The 22954-nt window shown below is 35.2% G+C and overlaps 1 protein-coding gene across 1 annotated transcript in view; it reads right to left on the reverse strand.

The window, feature by feature from the left end:
- Positions 1-14128: 14128 nt before the first annotated feature.
- The window catches only part of dpf1 (double PHD fingers 1), a 68528-nt gene continuing 59702 nt past the window's right edge, over positions 14129-22954 (reverse strand). Inside the window, 4 exon segments of the mRNA XM_051130090.1 lie at positions 14129-15160; positions 17780-17861; positions 17996-18108; positions 18194-18313. Coding sequence (XP_050986047.1) covers positions 15090-15160; positions 17780-17861; positions 17996-18108; positions 18194-18313 — 386 coding nt within the window. The 3' untranslated portion in view covers positions 14129-15089.

Below are 22954 nucleotides of genomic sequence, written 5' to 3' on the forward strand. Positions count from 1 at the left end.
TTTTCCATCAAAGTTGTGTGTCAGGGTGTTTGTTTCCCATGACTCTGAAGTGACCCCATGAGAACAGCACTGGTGTCTGACCTTGATGTAACCCGAGAAAGGCTCTGATTAACAGAAAAAAAGGTGCCGTCCAGTTTGTGCTTACTGTTTGCATTGCTGACCACGCATCAAAGGTAAATCAAGGACAGATACTTTATTTTTAAAAGCAAACATGTTTAATTTCTAGCTAAATATATCAGAATAGATAAGTTAAACAAATCTGGCATATTTTCCATTCGGCTTAAAAACAGGACTCAGCTACTCTCATATCTCCCTGGACTAAAGCATGATATTTAAATAGAATTAGTAGTAATCAAGTAATAATTTAGTAACAATTAATGATGTAACTGTGAAGAAATAAAGGTGGAGATGAGAAGGCGGAGGGATGCCAGATGATTTGTCCACCTAGTGAAGTATTAATGATTCATCGTATTTAAACAGTATTTTAATATTATTTATATACTATTACAGCATGCATTAATATTCTGAGTTTGGGAATTGATTTTGAGTTGATTATATTTCAACAAAATAAGAAAAATTTGCACATCTTCATCCTTTTCAAAAGTTTTCACCCCCCGGCTCTTAATGCATTGTGTTTAAGTCCCTCAGTTGTCCTCAGTGTGAAAAAATGGATCTCAAAGTCATACAGTCACCACTGGAAAGGATTCAAATATGCAAAAGATGCTGGAAAACTGAAGAATATGCAGGACCTGGAGGATTTTTCTGAAGAACAGTGCTCAGTTTAACTGTTCAGAACAAATAAGAGACTCATGAACAACCATCACAAAACAAAACAACAGTCGTAGATCATTCAGGTAACCACACACAGTATTAAGAACAAAGGGTTCCCAAACTTTTGAAGGGGTTATTTTAATAATTTCATCTATTTTTTTGTCTTGTAGACTATATGTAAGCATCTTTTATGTAAAATATCTTACTCAGGACAGTACTAAATAAAAAATAACTTTTGATAATAATAATAATTTGATTACTTTTTGATTGCTTTTCTAAATTTCTAATGAATGTTTTATAACTGTTATTCATTTTCAAACATTTAAAGCAAGCAGGGTTAACCTTACAGTAGGACTCAACACTGATTACTGTCAGACTTTATCAGAATCTTTCATCACTTGAATTACAGTTATAATAATTTACTTTTAAAGCACAGCCACCACAGCATCAGACTTTAGCACATCTTTGTACTTTGAAATCATTTTTGAAATTATATCTTTGCATAGCTGTGACAGGAACACTGGCATCTAACAATGCCTTCGAAAAGAAAAAACAGTTAATCTTAAAAAATAAAGCATATACATAAATAGTTATCAAATAAGCATGTGTCCTATAAACTCCCGAAACATTGGTGTCTCATAGTTTAAAATAGTCAGTGTAACTTGGGAAAGAAATCAAGCATATCTGTATGTGTGTGAAGATATCCTGATGTAACACTCTTTGTAATCTTTAACATTTTCATAAGTAACTGATGTAATTACATTTGTTTTCTCAGTAACTGTAACAGATTACAGTTGATGTCAGAAGTTTACATACACCTTGCAGAATCTGCAAAATGTTTCTTATTTTACCTAAATAAAAGGGATCATACAAAACGCATGTTATTTTTTATTTAGTACTGACCTGAATAAGATATTTCACATAAGAGGTTTACATAATAATCCACAAGAGAAAATAATAGTTGAATTTATAAAAATGACTCCACTCAAAATTTTACTTACACTTGATTGTTAATACTGCATTGTTACCTGAATAATCCACATCTGTTTTTTTGTTGTTAATACATCAGTAACACTTTATTTTGATAGTCCACTTTAGATCAGTTTAGTTGCAAAATTACTTACTGTTAGTAGAAGATCTAAAGTGGACTATAAGTAATTTTGCAACTACATGTCAACTAGTCATTGGAGTATTAGTAGACTGCCTGCTTAATATCTTCTAACACTCTTCTAAACTTTGCAAGTATATGACAACTTATACTAACTAACTCTAAACCTAACCTAACAGTCTGCTCTGAGAGTTAGTAGACATGTAGTTGCAAAATAATGAGAATTAGTTGACATGTAGTTGCAAAGTTACTTATAGTTAGTAGAATGTCTAAAGTGGACTATCAAAATAAAGTATAACCAATAAATCCCTTGTTTGTCCTGAACAGTTAAACTGCCTGCTGTTCTTCAGAAAAATCCTTCAAGTCTCACAAATTATTTAGTTTTTCAGCACTTTTGTGTTTTTAAATGCTTTCCAGCAATTACTGTATGATTTTGAGATCCATCTTTTAACACTGAGGAAAACTGAGGGACTCATATGCAACTATTACAGATAGTTAAAACGCTCACTGGTGCTTCAGAAAGACAGATTGAAGATTTTTCTTATTTTGTGGCATTTAGTACTGCCCTTCAGAAGATACTTACATGTTTCCCAGAAGAAAAAAAAAAAAAAAAAAAGAGTCAAATTCAAAAAGTTCTCTTAATGCATCGTGTTTTGAACCATCAGTGAGCGTTTAAACCTTCTGTAATATTTAAATATGAGTCCCTCAGTTGTCCTCAGCTTTAAGAATCACCCTCTAATTTTGGTAAAATAATTAACATTTTGCAGATTCTGCAAGGTAAACTTTTGACTTTTGTACTTTTATTTTGTAATTAAATTATGTAGTTCTGTTACATGTAACTAGTTACTCCCCAACACTAAGTTAGGTTTTAAATCAATAGGCTATAGGCTATTATAAAAACACAACCTAAAAAGAGTGTGACCCCTTTTTCTTTGGTAAACCAGCCTGCAATCAATCACTAATGACTTCATAATTAAGTGATAAACAAACAAACAAACAAACAAATAAATAAATATAAGCCCTTAAGCTATATCCAGCATTCACTTCTGGCTAATGCTACTTAGTGCTTGTCACTGGTGATTTTCTCGGATCTTTGTTTAGTAAAGCAGCAGGTTTTTATTGGTTAAGCTTTATTAAGAAACCTTGTTCTTGATATAAATGTCATCTCTGAGTCATCTATTCAGAGACTCTAAACACATAACTAACACTAGATGGCAGAATAGTGACAGAATTCATGTGCCATTAGAACTCAGCAGGTCTCTAGGCCTCAGATTCCTTCAGAATAGATAAAAAGATAGAAAAGTAAAACATAGAATTTAGTATTTTGTAGTAATATTTTACTATTTTTCTCATAACTTCATACACACACGCATATATATATATATATATATATATATATATATATATATTATTTTAACATGTTGATTTTATGATATAACAGTGCTAAAATAAATCTAAAATGAGATGAAAAATAAATAAATTTGATCAGGTTCAGCATTCAGTAAAGCCATCTGAAGAAATGTGTTAGTTACATATAAAGCATATAATTACATGTTATTTAAATAGATGTTTTAAACTGTAAAATCTTACATATTACCATCACACAAGTTGGTTTAAGTCCAGTATCGCAGATATCTTCATGAAACGGCTTCATAAGGAACTCTTTGAGACAATGTACTTTTATAAAGCCACATATCTGTGATTTCCAGACCCGCGGCAGTGCAAAGGTGCGGAACGGGCCAAATTCAGACATCCTCCATCCACTCTCCTCTTCTGTGTCCTTTAAGTCTATGCATTTCAGATTTATTCATACATTTCCAATATATTTATGCATGAGTTCCCTCCACTCACCCCTCCCTGCCTGCACACCCCATCCCATTACTGTAATCCATCACCCCAGCATCATCCGCCATGCAAGCAGCCCCTGAGTTGCCATGGCAACCACCTCAGGCCCCAGCTCTTTGCAGCCGTGCTCTTATTGGAAGGAAGGCTCAGGCAGTCTGAGGCTGTCTGGTGGATGTGGTAATTGGCTTGGAGTCTCCAATCACTCCCCCCTACCTTCCAAAACACACACATGCACACACACACACACAAACTCAAACACATATGCACAAATAATGCAGGAGAAAACAGACATTTTTGATTTAGAACCGAATGTTATGGACAGAATTCTGATCTCAGTGCAAACAGGTTTAAATTTTGTGGTTTGGAAAACGGCAAGATAGAATGGAAGGCACAGACATATGGGAATTCAAATTGTGTTGAGAAACAGAAAGTGAACATTCATCTGTGCTTTACTTATTTTTTCAGTTTCTCTCTGGATCGAGATTAAACAATTAAAAATAGTGTGGCACAAATAGACCGATTATTGGTTAGTTAATTGTGTTTCTCCACAACAGGCAGGCAGAAGGTGCAGATATCTGTTTTACAATTCACTCTTCCAATTAAAAGCACAGCTCTACAGTACAGCGTGTCTGTTGGATCGCATGTCATTTATCAAGATGTAATGATCTAGCTGTATAGGAGAAAGATAAAGAGCCTTATTTTATCCCAAAATGGTTACAGCCAGTCGGTTTTCTTGCACCAGCGGAGGAAGCATACGTTGACCAATTTCCACCTAAGGTCTGAAATGTAGTCATGGTATTTTGCAGAGACAGTAATAATGTTTCATTTTTCAACGTTTTTTGTCCCTCTTAGAATTTAGCAGGCCGTTTTTCACTGCTGTGCCTTTAAGACGTCGAGTTGCACACTCTCTTCACATGTGAAATGAGTAACAGCTCTTTTCTGCACTTTTTCGAGGGCTGTGGGGTTTCTGTTAGGCCACAGACAAGCTTGCAGTAAATAGCATCTTTGAAAAACCTCTGTGAAATATTCATACATATACATATATATATATATATATATATATATATATATGTTTAAACTTTGCTTTGTCTTTCCCCTCCCTGTCTACTAATATGAACACGTTTGAAACTTCATATTACTATAACTTTGTATTATTTGTATTATGAGCACTTCCTGTGTTTATTTGCCTCTCCATGATGAATCGATTGTTGTATTCCTCAGTTGTAAGTCGCTTTGGATAAAAGCGTCTGCTAAATTAATAAATGTAAATGTAAATAAACAGTCATTCTAAACAAAAGGAAATGCTGATTGTTCACCATTTAAAGCAGATGTTAAAATCACCAAATTATAAATGATAAATGACAACAAAAGCACTGATTAACTGGCACTAGGAACACAATTATATTAGGCTACATTTATACTCCATTATAGCCCATTTACTGTTACTGGTCTCCTAAAATTCTTATTACTTATGTTAAATGTAGAATTACTAAACATTAATGTCTACCAAGAAATATTTTAGCAAATGTATATTTCAGTCAGAATACACTCATCAAATACATTCATCAAAGTCATTTGAAGCTTAACATGTTCGAAGCTTAAAGGGGTCATCGGATGCCCATTTTCCACAAGTTGATATGATTCTTTAGGGTCTTAATGAAAAGTCTATAATATACGTTGGTTAAAAATTCTCAACAGTTGTGTAAAACAACACCCTTTTTACCTTGCCAAAATCAGCTCTGCAATAATCATCCCATTCTGGTTGAGGCTGCTTTAAATGCAAATGAGCTCTGCTTGCCCCGCCCCTCTTCTCTCTCTGTGGAGTGACGAACCTGTGTACTTTAGCTGCATTTAGCTGTGTTTAGCCGCTTAACTTGCTAACTAGCACATTATTAGGAAAGGCGATCGCAAAGATTCATAAAAAACCCTTATACTCACTTCTGCTGTAAGTGAAGCTGGATCACGAATGATTTGCGTGAACATAGATGGATATACGTAGATATGTAGAGGCGCATTCCCTTCACAAACAAACGTAATCCACTGCATCTTCAGCAGCTCAGATGTTGGGAGTAAATGATGACCATTACGTTCATTATTACATCCAGCAACACAACACCTCAATCGGTCAATTCTTGTCTAACTTACATCCCTGCTCCGGCATCAAAACATGGAGGTTGGACTGTTACAACTGATCTTAGGTAAGACGCTCATCTCAATCAACTATCGTAGGAGCGGCCTCTGTCGGTGTGATGCCACAACAACAGGCATCTGAGAATAGCTCGATGTGAAAAAGGGGATATTATTTTTACAGATTAATTAAAAACCACTGCATGTATTTTTAGCATTATAGGGTACATGTGTACATACACTGCCAACACACATTAATGTTCAAACAACATGTAAAAGTGAACTTAGCCTCCGATGACTCCTTTAACTAGGGGTGTGCCCGAATAATGAATCTGTATTCTGAAAGGCTGGGAAAACGAATAACGCATTCTACAGAGCCACTAAAGATACATGGTTAGCCGCTTGCTAGCGGTAGCATATGTTATATTACAGTACATAAAAGTTCACTTACCAGAGTAAGGAGAGATGACTGATAGGATGATGGCGAATGAATTTCAGATCTTGAGCACCACTGACAAACATCTAATCTTGCAAATGTGTGGTAAGTATTGCCACTAAGTATAAACAGAGTATGTGAGATTGAAAGTGAAAGTAAAAAGCGAGCGTGCATTCAAAAGCAATTTAAAGGGATAGTTCACATTATTTGCTTGTTAATTCTGACGTCAAGCGTCACCTCTTCCGTGACTTCCGGGTCCAAACGCTCAGATGACACTAGAAAACAACAAATGGTACTAATTATACACTCACAATGTGACATAATACTACCAAAAAATTGTAATCCTACCTTTTAACTCCATACCGTAAATCCCAGATAAACAATTACAGTATAAATAAATATAAAAATTATTTGTGTTTAGGAAGCTGTGAGCACGGAGACTGTAGTGTACACCGTAAATTTGAAAACATTTAGCTTAAATGTTTAATATGAATAAAGAGTGCTCATAAACAGCTGTTGAGATAGTATTCTCAAGTGAAATAAGCTAGGGTTTGGACCCTGAAACAGCTTTCATTGGTGCATTTGTTGGATGCATTACGTCATCACTTAACAAGCCCATTGTGAAGAAAAGTACCACGATGATGGACAAAGTAGTCCATGTGACATCAGTGGTTCAACTGTAATTTTTTTGCACAAAGAAAACAAAAATAACGACTGCATCACTTAAGGTTGCGTGTTCACGAGACTACCACAACGCATGCGTGTGGTGGCGCTGACCCAGATCAACAGATTTCAATAGCTTTTGGAGTGTGCATCTTTCTCCGTGCGTAAACAAGGTACGTCAAAACACCAGATCTGGGTCAGCGACGGTGCCGCAACACGTGCGCGTCGTGGTACTCTCGAGAAAGCGTGTCCACAAGATACGCAAAATGTGGAATAAAGTCGTTATTTTTGTTTTCTTTGCTCAAGTATTTTTGTAGCTTCGTAAAAATACAGTTGAACCACTGATGTCACATGGACTACTTGGTATCAGTATCATCTTGGTACTTGAACGTGGTAGTACCCTTGCTGTCTAAGGGAGGGACAGAGAGCTCTTGGACTTCATTAGAAATATTATTATTTCATTATTTTCATTAGATTAGTTGTTGCAGACCTACATGTTATAATTATGTCCTACAAAAATTATTTCCTACAAATATTAAGTTTTGTGAACAGAGGATAATATGTACTTTTAAAGGCTAAAATGTAGGCCTAACATTTAGAAGTACATAAGGTACTTTTAACGCCCCTGTGAAAGTACCTTTTTCTGAGAGTGCAGGAGACTAGTGCACTAATCATATACACTAATCATACATTTTATGGTACATTTGTGTCACGTTTGAAGCCTATTCGTTGAACATTGAAGAAAAAATAGCAAGTGCATTCTTCAAAATGAGTGTTTTCCGTATTAGCTGAACTGTTCTTGTAAGTGTTCCAAAAGTTCCAAAGAAAATTTTTTTTTTTTTTTTAAAACACAACCAACATAAGCCATGTAGCTCCTTTGTTGCTGAACAATGTTAAATTCTGTATTTCACTGGAAACATCACAGAAGACAAAATCGGATAATGGTACATTTTTTATTTCCTGCTCGTCAAAATGGACAGAAATAAAAGAAAGGACATTCTTTAAAATGGATCACTGAGCAGCAGTCATCAGAGCCGCTCAGTTCCACGAGGAGCACCCATTTCAAGTTCGATGAAAACAAATGTACAACTCAGTCCTGAGTCAGAACACGCTTCTTTTCTCCATACGTCTGTTTTATTTTTCTATGGACAGTTACAAGAAAGGAAAACACTCACGCGTCCTTTCGCACAAGAGTATCTTTTGTGTGTGTGTGTTTGTGGGGGAATAAAAATAACTGCAAGCGAAAATCACAGCACAACAATACACAGGTAGAGAAGACCCTGCAAAATCAGCGAGACAGATTAAAGACAAAAAGAGCACAGATCTCAACCGAAGCTGGACAGAGGACCCGGTGGTCCACGTTGAAACGGAAATGTAGTCGCTCACCATTTTAACAATTTTGGTTAAGCGTTGTGTACCCATAATCCCTTATCCCACACTTTGCCACTCATACTCTCACATTACTAGATTACAATCACATCATTATGACTCCGCCCCTCATCAATGAAGGCCTGCGGACTAACACATATTTTCATACAAACCAATCACAGCCCCTCTTTCAGTTTAACAATCGTTTGAAAATACTACAGAACATGAAGGTTAGTTTCTAACCAAAAATCTCACCAAGGCAGACAAATCATAATATTTTTCCCTCATAATACTGTTAAAAGTGAAATGTGTAATTTCTGTGCCTCGAGCGGCACTGAACATAACTGCAAAAATTCCAAAAAGCTTTTCAAAACACTTTTACCAGCCCTTCCATCTGTCATTGGTCACACACACAGATAGCTCCGCCTCCAAACTCTTGCTATTGGTTCAGCCAGTGTTGCTATGCTGGGCCACTCAAACAAACATAGCAATGTTTTGAAAATGCCACAGAGCCACAGTGTTTTGGCTTCAGGAACTGAGAGGGAAAAAATCAACACATTCCATGTGTAATTATTGTGTGGTATCAATATCAGCACATGCAAAATGTGTCTGTAATTTAATCTCGGGTGTAATTGCTCTGATTTTATTATCAAAACGCTCTAATAGTGCCTTCATCCAATAAAATCCCACAGACTGTGCAAAATAGTACAAAAAAGAACAACGAGAGGTTGGTTGAACAGAGAAGTTGATCTATCAAAATGTGAAATCAAGACTATTTCTACCGAGGACGAAACATTTCTACAACTCTTTTAAAAAGAATTGAAAAGATTTACATATCTGGCGAGAGTTACCAATGGCGTAGTGCTCATTAAAACCATAAACTGGAAAATTATACAAAAATAGAAATAACCCAATAACATGGATTAATATTCCACTGACAGCGTAGAAAAGGCTGTTTTCACATTTTGATGCATTACAGCACATGGAACATTTCACTTGAGTCTATAACATGGACTGATTCTGGAAAGACAGAGCACTTATCTATTTACAGCAAACGTCTCGCAACTTAAAGCTCAAGGACTCGGTGGAGAGAAAATGGCAGGCAGTCTTTTCAGTTAGGCCACGGATAAGAGGGGACTTTGGGTTCAAAACAGTCACCTCAGCACAATCGCACACACGCACACATGCTGCCGTCCCCGTAACACTCCTCTGGATTTAGCTTGACATTTTTTCTTCTTTTAAGCAGGCTGCAGTAGCAAGTCTCAGAACACAAAGCAGACTTACAGATAGTAAAGAGCTCATTCTACAAAAGAGGCGCACAATTTTCTCGTCACAAAAAAGGAAAAATGCCCCTCCAAAGAGACCGGGGGAAAAAAAGAAAACAGAGTCTCCAAAGCTGGTCTTCAGTTTGTCCAGGAAATCAAAATGGCATCTGAAAACGTCAGAATTTCACAAACTCCTCCCCCTTTTCCTCAAAACGCCCCGCCCACTGTAGTCTCCGCCCACTCGCGTTCTGCCGTTTACAGGTTCAAAGTTCCACAAGAGTTTAAAGCGCACATACATACAGACGCAACTTCCCCAGAGAGGGTCACAAACACAAAAACATTATTGCAGATTAAGTGTGCTTTCTTCGATTTTTTGTCCTTAAATGATTTAAAAACGATACTATTACAACATGCAAGCAAGTCATCATAAAAAAAGAGAACAATCGAACATTTAACGCCCTGTTTTTGAAACAAGGACAGACGTTGCCCGATAAATATACACTTTTATAAACGCACCCTGGCTGAGAGGGAATTTTATGTTGGCTTCTTTAGAATAGGAAGAGGAGGTGGGGATCACGTTGGAAGTACAGAATAAATCAGTAGATTTTTAAAATCTACTTTTCTTTTCTTTTTGCACACAGAGCAAATTTGACTCTGGTTGATAGACATGCACCTCAGATGTTCTTAATAAAGGGATCTACTTTTATGAAAACAGTTTGCAGCATTAAGACTTCCCTAAAAGTAACTGATACTCTAGAAGTTTTCAGATTCAATACAAGTTAAGTTGTTACCACAAAATAATAATGTTTGCTGGTCCCTGTTTTCTTTAAAATAAATGAAAAAAAAAGCTAATTTGCAAGAATGAGGAGACATGTAATGGAAGTGAATGGGGACAATTTTTGGAGAATTTAAAAGCAGAAATGTAAAGCTTACAATGTTATCATAGCATACTTTTTCTGTTAAAACTGTTGTTCTCATCATTTTTATGGTTGTTGTAGGGTTTTAGACTGATGTTGTCATAGCAACAAGTTGCAAAATTGGACATAACTTTACAGAAAAGGTCAGTAAGTGTTTTTTCACACTAAAATCATGTTAACACTCATACTGTTTGTGTCTTCTGGCTATACTTTTTAAAACATGAGTATTTTTAAACAGTTTGGCCTCATTCACTTCCACTGTAAGTGTCTCACTAGCTACATTTAAATGCATCCACGTATTCCGTTAAAAATCAAACTGATGGCTCAATCGAACTAAAACGTCTTCATGTAAGCAAAAAACAAACAAACAAACAAACAAAAAAGCTACCAAGCTTGATTTGAATTACATTTCAATTGTACTAAAATGACATAATCGCAGTGGCTTTTTCATATGCAACAACTGGGCCTCACACATGTGCTGAATTTTTGTTTGGAATACATATAACGCACATGTAAACAAATATGTGAATCGCATTGTAATGTTTAGGGTTCATATAAACAGAATATTCAGAATCTGAAATCGGGTGGATTCCTTTCGAGTGACGGAATTTAGTTCTTGTAAACTGTAGTGGTCTGGGTGGGATGGATTGTTCAGTTCTGCTCCCACAGAAATGTTATACTTTGTCCTGTTCACTCCTACAGCTTTCATGTTATGTCCCGCTCGTGTCCGCAAATGCCCACAGTAAGAGGTCTACTCATATTTTTCAGTCTCGCTCCAGTTTCACAGCCTATTTTTTCCAGTTCCCACAAGCACAGCTTTAGATCTGAAGTGCCAGACTTGTGTGTGTTGTATTGTTAACAACTTTAACATAAATTTACTGCACACTGCATACAAATAAAAACACATTGAGAATATCAAACCCCACACCTGTTAATCATTTATTTTTGTTTTTTCCTATTCCATAAAAACTACAAAATTTACTAAATATTTATATTTTGCCCCACAATTTTTTTCTCCCTCTTCTTACACACATATTTGAGAAAGCTTATTTCTGCCACAACATAAAAAAATAAATAAATGTTTTTTTGTGTTTTTTTCTCATAGTTACAGTGTGGCAGAATCTGGAATCTATAGGATCCAACACAACAGTATTTTAATTGCTGAGAGCAGGTGTGGGCGGGACAGTACTGATCTTGTGAAATTCTTTTTCCACTGCGGAATAAAAGAAAATATGGTAGTAAAATGGTAATTGTGACTTTATCTCTCACAGTTCCATTTTGTGAGTCAGAACTGTGAGAGATAAACTCAAAATTCTGAGAAAATGAGTCTGAATTGTGAGATAAAAAGTCACAATAACCTTTTTTCTTTAAAGGAAAATGCAATTGCAATTTCATGCCAGTGTTGCCAAGTCCATGTTTTTTCAGTGGAATTGGGCTTCTTTGACACTGTTGCCGCAGGTTGTTTTTATAACATAATATGTAGCCCCTGGAATGCTAATTTTACCAGGGGAACCCTGCCAAAAAACGTTTTACCCCCAGGAACACGATTTTTGATGATGGACCCCCCTCAAAACATGATTGGGCTATTTTTGGGCTAGTTTTGAGTAGCAATTAGGTGGGTATTGTTGTGAAAACCTGGCAACCCTGTTCCATGCATTCTGACTTGTTTACACTGTTAAAGAGTTGGATTTTCAAGCTAAACATGGCCAAAATTTCAAAAAACGATTTGGATGGATAACTTGAGTTGGATGTATAACACAGTATTTCTGTGCCAAATACACTCCTTCAGGGTTAGGGTTCTTTTTTTGAGTATTGCCCTGTATGACATCATAAAGGGTGGAATTCCTTGTATGTACACTTCTCCCGGAGGAGCATGAACAGGTTAACCAGAGCGAGAGCGAGAGCATGTGCATCAACGCGCTTCATTCAGGTTACGGAAGTCGTCTGTAGCGCTGCACAGGACAGAAGGATTTGTCATTTTGTTTTTAGACCACAAAATCAACAGTGTCACCAAAGAAGTCTGTTTTTGGTTGTGAGAGGAAGATAACCTTGTTCTGCTTCCAAAAGAACCCAGCATTAAAGGGGTCATCGGATGCCCATTTCCACAAGTTGATATGATTCTTTAGGGTTTTAAATGAGAAGTCTATAACATACTTTGGTAAAAATTTCTCAGTGGTAGTGTAAAAAGCACCCTTTTTACCTTGTCAAAATCAGGCCTTTTTAGAGCGAGCAGATCTGTTGCATGTTCCTTTAAATGCTAATGAGCTCTGCTCACCCTGCCCCTCTTTTCTGTGGGGAGACAAGTCATAATGTTTACTTTAACCGCATTTAGCCGCAAAACTTGCTAACTAGCACATTATTAAGAAGGGTGATTTGCAAAGATGCATAAAAAAACCCTTATACTCAATTCTGATGTAGGTGAAGCTGGATCACGAATGATTTGCGCAAACATAGACACATTTATGTAGATCGCTGGGCGCATTTTCTTCCTCTGCGTCTTCAACGGTTCAGATGTCAGGAGTAAATGATGACTACTATGTTCATTACTACATCCAACAACAATTGCTCAACAATTTCCAATTCGAGTCGAAACAATGGAGGACTGTTCTCAGCTCATTTAAGGCGGATCTAAGGTAAGTCGGCCGTATGATGTCACACTGACAAGAAGCTGAGAATGGCCTGATTTGAAAAAGGAGATATTACTTAAAAAGATTAAAAAATACCACTGGGTGGATTTTTATCGTTATAGGGTGGTTGTGTACACACACTGCCAACACACATGTATGTTCAAACAACATGTAAAACTCTCTTAACTCAACTCTTTAACTCAACCCACGGCACGACTCTTTGGAGACACAAAGGATGCAAAACTACTCTACAGTTACTAAGTATCAATTCACTTCCAGAATAAAAAATTCCTAATAATTTACTCACCCTCATGTCATCCAAGATGTTCATGACTTTCTTTCTTCAGTCGAAAAGAAATTCAGGTATTTAAGGAAAACTTTTCAGGATTTTTCTCCCTATAGTGGACTTCAACTGTGGCCAACGTGTTTAAGGTCCAAATTGCAGTTTCAATGCAGCTTAAAGGGCTCTACACAATCCCAGATGAGAAATAAGGGTGTTATCTAGCAAAACAATCTGTCATTTTTTTAAAAATATAAACATTTATATACTTTTTTTAACCACAAATACTTGTTTTGCACTAGCTCTGCAATGCACATCTATACGCATTGCGCAGTCACATTGGAAAGGTCATGTGCGGTTAGTTCTTCATTTGTGTATTTCAGTTCAAAAAGGTAGGGTAGGGCAAAAAACTCCTTCTCATTTTTTCCTCAACTTCAAAATCGTCCAACATCTGTTTTACCTTGTTTGTAAAGGGCATTTGACTTGCTTTGCATGTTTGAATGTGTGAAGTCAACCTAGTGCAAAATGAGCATTTGTGGTTACAAGGTATACAATTGTAATTTTTTTTGGGGTTTTTTTGGAAATTGACCAATCATTTCACTAGATAAGACCCTTATTCCTCGTCTGGGATTGTATAGAGTCCTTTGAAGCTGCACTGAAACTGCAATTTGGATCTTCAGCCTCATTGGCTCCCACTGAAGTCCACTATATGGAAAAAAAATCCTGAAATGCTTTCCTCAAAAACCTTAATTTTCTTTTGACTGAAGAAAGAAAGACATGAACATCTTGTATGACTTGTATGGAATTATCAGGATTTTATTTTTTTATTTTTAAGTGAACTAATCCCTTTAAATAAGATTGCATTCAGTCCTGCATATCCCAAACCTCTACCTCACTATATCTACAATTTTTGGATTTTTTAAAGAAAATAAGGGAGCAATTTTGTGGTAATCAACGTTATTCTGCTAACTTGTATCAAACCAGGAATGTTCCTTTTAACATGTTAAAAGGTGTTCATGATATATCACCTTTTTTAAAAATTTACTGTAATGTGTTGCAAGAACCAAAAGTTGTACCTTCAAGGGACATTAATTATTAAAGAATTAATTCATCTCTACAACAGAAGTCTAATTACAGCTAGAATAAGGCCAGATTGAATGACTAAACATGATCTCATTACGTGCTGGTGTCTGCTCCTGAAGAATATACCGCTAAAAATCGATGGCACGCTGATACCATCTCTCACCAGAGCTCAACCAACCAAAAGCTGCGGTGAGATCATGTGGCACTCGTTTCTTTTGCAGTTGGTGCGTCATCTAATGATGTCACAGAGACTCCTTCCACTGGCACGCCCCCCTCAGATTCGTGCAAAATGTCTCCTCAGCGACAAACCGTTTGGCACTACTTGTCTAACCACCATAAGATGGAGTCAAACAAGGAGAAGACCTCTCTGATCCATGAAGGAAAGAACTCTTTGGAGGGACTGACGAGGAAAGGTCTGCTCGAGTCCCAACTGACATACAAAAATGTTAGTCGCACCCTACGTTTTCCTTGCAGTCACCATACAGGCAATGGGCAGATGAAACATGTTCTCTTCTGGTGGATGTTGGGGGAGTCTCTTTGGATCTGTGATGACGGGATAGAGTAGGATGAGACTGCTAGGGTGAAGTAGGGCACGGAGATTAGGTTAGTGTGATGTAGGCGGACGCTTTTTCCTTTAGCTGGCGCAGACACAGATGGCAACTCCAGCTCCCTGCAAAGGAAGAGCCACAAATGTTGTATAATATTGAAGTGTGTAATATTTGGCCAAAGTTAGAAATAGCAGCTCATGTACACTGCAAAATATTTTCTTTACTTGTTTATTTTTGTCTTTTTAAAATAATATATCTTGGATCTAGTTTGTTTTTCTTATCACATTATCAAATAAATTTAGGGGCGGGGTTAGTTGTGGTCCTTCATACGAATACCTACAAATTTGGAACCTCGTAAAAAACAATGACCCAATTTTTGACCGCAACACTTTTGTTTTTGCCCCCATTTTTCGTGAGCTGAACTCAAAGATCTAAGACTTTTTCTATGTACACACAAGGCCTATTTCTCTCAAATATTCTTCACAAATCTGTCTAAATCTGTGTTAGTGAGCACTTCTGCTTGGCCGAGATAATCCATCCACCTCACAGGTGTGGCATATTAAGATGTTGATTAGACAGCATGATTATTGCACAGGTGTGCCTTAGGCTGGCCACAATAAAAGGCTACTCTAAAATATGCAGTTGTATCACACAGCACAATGTCACATATGTCACAAGTTTTGAGGGAGCATGCAACTGGCATGCTGACTGCAGGAATGTCCACCAGAGCTGTTGCCCGTGAATTGAATGTTCATTTCTCTACCATAAGACGTCTCCAAAGGTGTTTTAGAGAATTTAGCCAGTGCATCCAACCGGCCTCACAATCGCAGACCATGTGTAACCACAACAGCCCAGGACCTCCACATCCAGCATCTTCACCTCCAAGATCGTTTGAGACCAGCCATCTGGACAGCTGCTGCAACAATCGGTTTGCATAACCAAAGAACTTCTGCACAAACTGTCAGAAACCATCTCAGGGAAGCTCATCTGCATGCTCATTGTCCTCACCTCAGTCCCGGTTTTCACTGTACAGGGCAGATGGCAGACAGCGTGTATGGCGTTGTGTGGGTGAGCGGTTTGCTGAAGTCAACGTTGTGATTCGAGTGCCTCATGGTGGCGGTGGGGTTATAGTATGGGCAGGTGTACGTTTTGGACAACGAACACAGGTGCATTTTACTGATGGCATCTTGAATGACCAGAGATACCGTGACGAGATCCTGAGGCCCATTGTTGTGCCATTCATTCACGACCACAGCTCCATGTTGCAAGAATCTGTACACAATTCCTGGAAGCTGAAAACATCCCAGTTCTTGCATGGCCAGCACACTCACCGGACATGTCACCCATTTAGCGTGTTTGGGATGCTATGAATCAGCGTATACCAATATCCAACAACTTTGCACAGCCATTGAAGAGGAGTGGACCAATATTCCGAAGGTCACAATCGACAACCTGATCAATGGTGAAGGAGATGCGAAGGAGATGTGTTACACTGGGTGAGGCAAATGGTGGTCACACCAGACATTGACTGGTTTTCGGACCCCCCCTGGACCCCTCCAATACAGTAAAACTGCACATTTTAGAGTGGCCTTTTTTTTGTGGCCAGCCTAAGGCACACCTGTGCAAAAATTAAACTGTCTAATCAGCATCTTGATATGCCACACCTCTGAGGTGGATGGATTATCTCGGCTAAGGAGAAGTGCTCACTAACACAGATTTAGACAGATTTGTGAACAATATTTGAGAGAAATAGGTCTTTTGTGTACATAGAAAAAAAAAGTCTTAGATCTTTGAGTTCAGCTCATGAAAAATGGGCGTAAAAACAAAAGTGCTGCGTGTATAATTTTGGTCAGTGTATGCACGATTTTTTTTTACAAATGAGTTTATATCTTGCATTTAGTCTTTAAAGTCCAATTTTAATGGGGGGAAAAAAAAGATTGATATGTTCTCAAAATTGTCAGTTTATATCTTACAATTCTGACTTAATAACTCACAAATTGCGAGTTTATATCACAATTATGGGGGAAAAAAATCTGAATTGTGAGATAAAAAGCCACAATTACCTTTTTTATTCAGTGGCGGAAATGGGCTTTCATACTTTAAAATAAGGTCCCATTAAGAGCAACAATAAGTAACAATGAACAGTACATTTTTTACAGTATTTATTCATTTTATTTGTTAATAAAATAGTTATTAATTAATGTTAATTATTAAATATACTAGATTAGCTAGATTTATGCTTAAAACACAAAAATGATTTCATTATATTTGATTAATACAAATATTAAATATAAATGATAAAAATGAAAAAAAAATACAAATCTGAGCTCAAGTTCATTAAATAAAATAAACAGTTTAAACAATAAAACAATTTATTAGTAAATGTTAAAATTAACTAGAATTTATCTTGTTAATTTTAACATGTACTAAGAAATTTGTCAAATCTAATTTGTGTCTATGTGTATACACACACACACATATTTATATAAAGATACAACTTTTGATTTAAAAATGTTATTAAATTATATTATTAAATTCTGAATTTAACACTAACTAAGATAAATGCTTTGGACTTACTTTTAAACTTTGTCAAAATGTATATGTATGTGTATATAAAAACTCTTTAACTAATTGAATATGAAAAATAATTATTTTATGCATTTTTACAAGCACAAAAATATTGATTACAAATATGACTTTTTGTTTGTTTATCACATCAATGTAAAACACATAGCACATACCCTCCGGAGGCTCCGACATAGGGGGGCTTAGACAATACATGTGATACCCTCTGTCACAATCATCACAGAATAAAAGCTGATCCTGTAAAAATAATGCAAGTTGAATCTTGTATGCACATGTCCCCAAACAACCGTGCTGGGGCCCTGGATTAAGCAGTTCAGAAACACAACACAGATTGCACCGCAAAAGTAAGTCGCTCCGTTCAGTTGACTTACATCGTTCTCCGATGTTCCGCAGAGGCTGCAGGATTTGCACTCGATGCACTGCCAGCGGTAGGTCCTCACCGCCGCCGTCATGTTGACCGTGAACTGCAGGCATGACGGATGACCTGCAAGAGGCAGAGAAGAAAGTAATATGTTGAGAAAATTAATAAATCCCATTTCCGAGCAGAGCTTACATGGGTTTGGTCGCACCTGATCGGCCGCAGTCCGCACAGGAAATTAGATCTTCAGGACAGCCTGTTTTCTTCGAGCCTCCTAGACAGAAGTCACAGTAGCCGTTCGGGATGACGGAACCATCGGCTGCTTTTTTGGCTGCAAAGACAAGAGAAAAGCACAAAAAAATTAAATGAAAAGTAAAAAGACTATTATGTCTATTAGTTATAATAGACTAACAATAATTGTATTTTATTTAAAAGAAATTAGTACTTTTATTCAGTAATGATGTATAAAATTGATCAAAAGTGACTGTAAAGCATTAACAATGTAAAAAAAAATGCTGTTCTTTTGAACATTTATCAAAAAATGCAAATGCATGTATTAATTGATATTAGTTATAATAGGCCTTTATTATTGTAGTTGTATACTAATTTGCAAATATTGTTTATCTGTAATTAATGATTGTTCAAACATTAACTTACAGTACCAGTTTAATTTAATTTTATTTAATTTTAAAGAAATAAATACTTCTATTCAGAAAGGATGTATTAAATTGATCAAAAGTGACTGTAAAGACAGTAATAATGTTTCAAAAAATAATAATGTAAAATAAATACTGTTCTTTTGAACTTTCTATTTATCAAAAATGCATGTGAAAATGCAAACGAAAACAAAAAGTTAAAAATATGCTATTATTAGTGATTGATATTAGCTATCAGCTGTAGTTGTATGATCATTTACAATTATCAATTGTTCAAACATTAACCTACAGTACCATTTATTTTATTTTATTTTATTTTATTTTATTTTATTTTATTTTATTTTATTTTATTTTATTTTATTTTAAATAAATTAATACTTTTATTCAGCAAGGATGTATTAAATTGATCAAAACTGTAGACATTCAGTCAAATAAAGGCTTTTGAACCTTCTGTTTATCAAAAAAATATCATGGTCACGATTTCCACAAATATTAAGCAGCACTGTTTCATTAACATACCGTACCATTCAATAGTTTTATTTTATTTTATCTTATATAGGTCATTATATATATATATATTAAAAAAAAATTTATTTGACCTATATATATGAATAAATGTCAAATAAATGCTGTTTTTTTGTACTTTCTATTTATCAATAAGTCCAGAAGTAGAGCAGCAAATTAGCATATTAGAATTATTTCTGCTGCTGAAAATTCACCATTACCATTACAGAAAAAAAAAAAAAAAAAAAAAAAATATATATATATATATATAAAGAATATAAAGAACAGTATTTATTTGACATATATATATATATATATATATAGTTACATATATTAAGTAACTAATGTTAATTATTTGAACCTTACTGTCAAGGGTAACAAAGCAAAAAAAAAAAAAAAAAAAAAAATGGCATAATTAATATAATGAATATATATATATATATATATATATATTATTGGTCAGAAGAAAATCACGTCTGATAGTTCAGCAAATAAGTATCATATAGCACAAACACATTTTAATATTGATAGCTTTCTTCAAATCCCACCCCTAAATATGAGCAATAGTGCGAGCAGCACTAACTACAGCTGCTCATATGAAGCCCCCTGGATTGTGTAGTGTGTTTCTGTCCATATGTTTCCTATCACAGTGGTATATGGGCCTGCTGAAGCCTGCAGTTGGAGTGGAGGGAGGGGGACAAGCTCTCCACTGGGAGAACTGGAGGTCTGTTAAATATTGTCACAGGAAGAGAGGAAACTGCTGCGAAGACAAACAAATACACAGCAGGAGACTGGTGTATATAATTAACAAGGAAGACAAGGACAGCTCTGTGCAGCGCTCAGATCGGCTTCAATTCATGGCTGAACGGGTCCGGTTGAATTCAACGCAACAGTGCGAGTGGTTTTACTTGCATATATATAGTGGAAATAAGTGCATATGGCAGTGCAAAGCACAACACACACACATAGTGATCATGAGCGGGTGATTTGGAGAGCTCTGGCCCTCTCCAGCGAGGTCATTAATCCACTCCATCCTCCAGAGATCCTATCAGTGGGGGAGGGAGCATGTGTGTGTGTTAGAGAGAGAGAGAGACAGAACGGGGGGAATCTGTGCTGTTTTCTTCCCTAATCTCTAGAGAGAAGAGAGAGAAAGGACCAGGATAAGATAAGAGACTGAGGAAGTATTAAAAAACCTAGTGCAGATGAAAAAGTCAAGCCTCTTTGTGAAAACACACCCAAATAACTCCACAAATTACACGCGCAAAGTTGCGCGGGACGAGAACTGGACTGAAGCGGTTTCTAAATCAAGATGGTATTAGGACGTACAGTAGAGCTTGTGGTGTGTGAAAGGCTGCATAGAGTTGTATGGGTATGATCAGCAGCAGTATTGGAGGCAGCGCTGCAATGAGATGAGCACACTGTGTGCTCTGGAGCTGTCCAGGGTGCTTAAAGCCAAACTACACATTTCAGCACAGGTCAGGTCTCTGCACAGTTTAGTGCGGAAAAGAAAGCTGGAGGAACTCAGACTGTCTGCAGTCCACTGGTGCACTATTATGTAGCAGGAACTCACACTAATGCACAGGGCAATTAAAAACTGTGCACACACACACACATACACACATGTATAATCCAACAATCTAATTTTACAAACAAATCTTTGCATTCTTGTGCAAAATACATGTGAATGTATTTGTGGATACAAAAAGGGCAAAATCTTATTCCTGTTTTACTTTTATAAAACTTAATGTGTCAAATTATTATTATTATTATTATTATTATTATTAATATTAAACATAAAACATAAAGACAAGTGACAAGGGCTTGTTTGTGAAATTTGAACTGTTTAATAATAATAGTTGCTGTTGTTGTTATTGTTATTATTGTTATTTAATAACTTAATAATAATATAAATATTGCAATTAATACATCATAATATTATCATAATAATAATAATTATTATTATCATCATAATAAAACATAAAGACAAGTGATAAGGGCTTGTTTTGACAGTTTTTTGTTACTTGTTTATTATTAATAATAATAATAGTTATTATTATTATTATTATTTAATAAATTAATAATATAAAAATGCAATTATTACATTATTTTAATAATAATAATATAATAATAATAATTAATTAATTAATTTAATTAATTAATAGTAATATTATTTTATAATAGTTATAATTTAATAATAATAATATCTCAATTAATAAAAATACAAAACATATTAAAATAATATATTATTATTATTATATTTAATAATATTTATAATTTAATAATATTAATTAATAATATTATTTAAAACTATTTCTAATGTAATAATAATATTAATATTTAAATATATATATATATATATATATATATATATTAAAATAATGTATTGTAATGTATATAATAATAATAATAATAATAATAATAATTATTATTATTATTATTATTAAACTCATATATAAACAGTTCAAATTAACTGTACAAGGTGTTGAGTGCTTTTTGTGGTATTTTTAAAATGCTTATATATGACCTGTATAATAATAATAATAAATAAATAAAATAATAATAATAATAATAATAATAATAATAAACTCAAAAATAATAAAATCCAAATAAACTGGACACTTGTCTTTATGTTTATAAATAATAATGATTGTTATTATCATAATTATTATTTGTGTTGTTGTTTTTTGTGGCACATTTTATTTTTTATATAATAATAATAATAATAATAATTATTATTATTATTATTATTATTATTATTAAACTCATATATAAACAATATATGAGCTATTAAACTCATACACAAACTATTATTATTAAAGTCATATATAAACAATTACAAATAAACAAAACAAATAAACTAGTCACTTTATGTTTAATAAACATAAGTAAACAACACCAACAACAATAAGAATAGTAATTATCATCAACATCATCATCCTCTTGGTCTTCTAAGCAATTAAAATGAACAGTTTCAGAAGTGTTAGTCTTAAAGAAGGGCTTTCAGCCTGTCTTCGTCTTGGGAACAAATTAAAATCCCTTGGACTTTTGAATCATGCAAATTTGCATTTGCAGCCAATTCTTCAAAATGGCTGAAAAAGCACCTGTCTCATGAATAATACTGAGAGGTGCTGCTAATATGCATGTGTTCAACTCTAGTGTAAATCTAACACATCTACAACCCAAGCACAGTGTTTTAAGAGCCTTTAAAGAAAATCTCTTTCTACGGTTGTGAAGTGATCTGAAATCAAGACTGGAACTCGCCGTTTTTGTGTGTAACCAGATGGTCAGTCGATGGTTTATTGGCCTGAAGCTGAGACTAGCATACAACGAGCAAGCAGTTCACTTGCCATGCACTTGCCATGCAACTCACTTTAATAATCAGTGGGTAAAAATAGTAAAGGCTAGTTTGAATAGAGAACAAGAGGGTCAGAATGTAAATTATAAGGATAATTACTAAAAGCTGGGCAGTTCATTGAAAATACGGAGGCAAAGCTCTACGGTATTCAGACTCAAAGGTTAGCTTCACATTCACACTGCATAATTACAGCATAAAGACTGGAGAAGGAGTGAACTGCACTCCAGAAAGCAGCGCTACAATCTGTCTAACACAAATATTGGATGCAGAATATGACATGAGGGCGAATAAATAATGACTGAATTTTTCATTTTTGAGTAAACTATTGCTTTAAACAACACAGACCAGTTCATTGTATAGAAATTAGGAGGTATTTGACAGCAGTGTTTAGTATTGCTAAGATACTAATATTTTGAATGAGTTTTTATTTTTATATTTTCCATTTTCATTTTAATTG

This window comes from Labeo rohita, chromosome 15 (assembly GCF_022985175.1).
Source record: "Labeo rohita strain BAU-BD-2019 chromosome 15, IGBB_LRoh.1.0, whole genome shotgun sequence".
Taxonomy (NCBI): domain Eukaryota; kingdom Metazoa; phylum Chordata; class Actinopteri; order Cypriniformes; family Cyprinidae; genus Labeo; species Labeo rohita.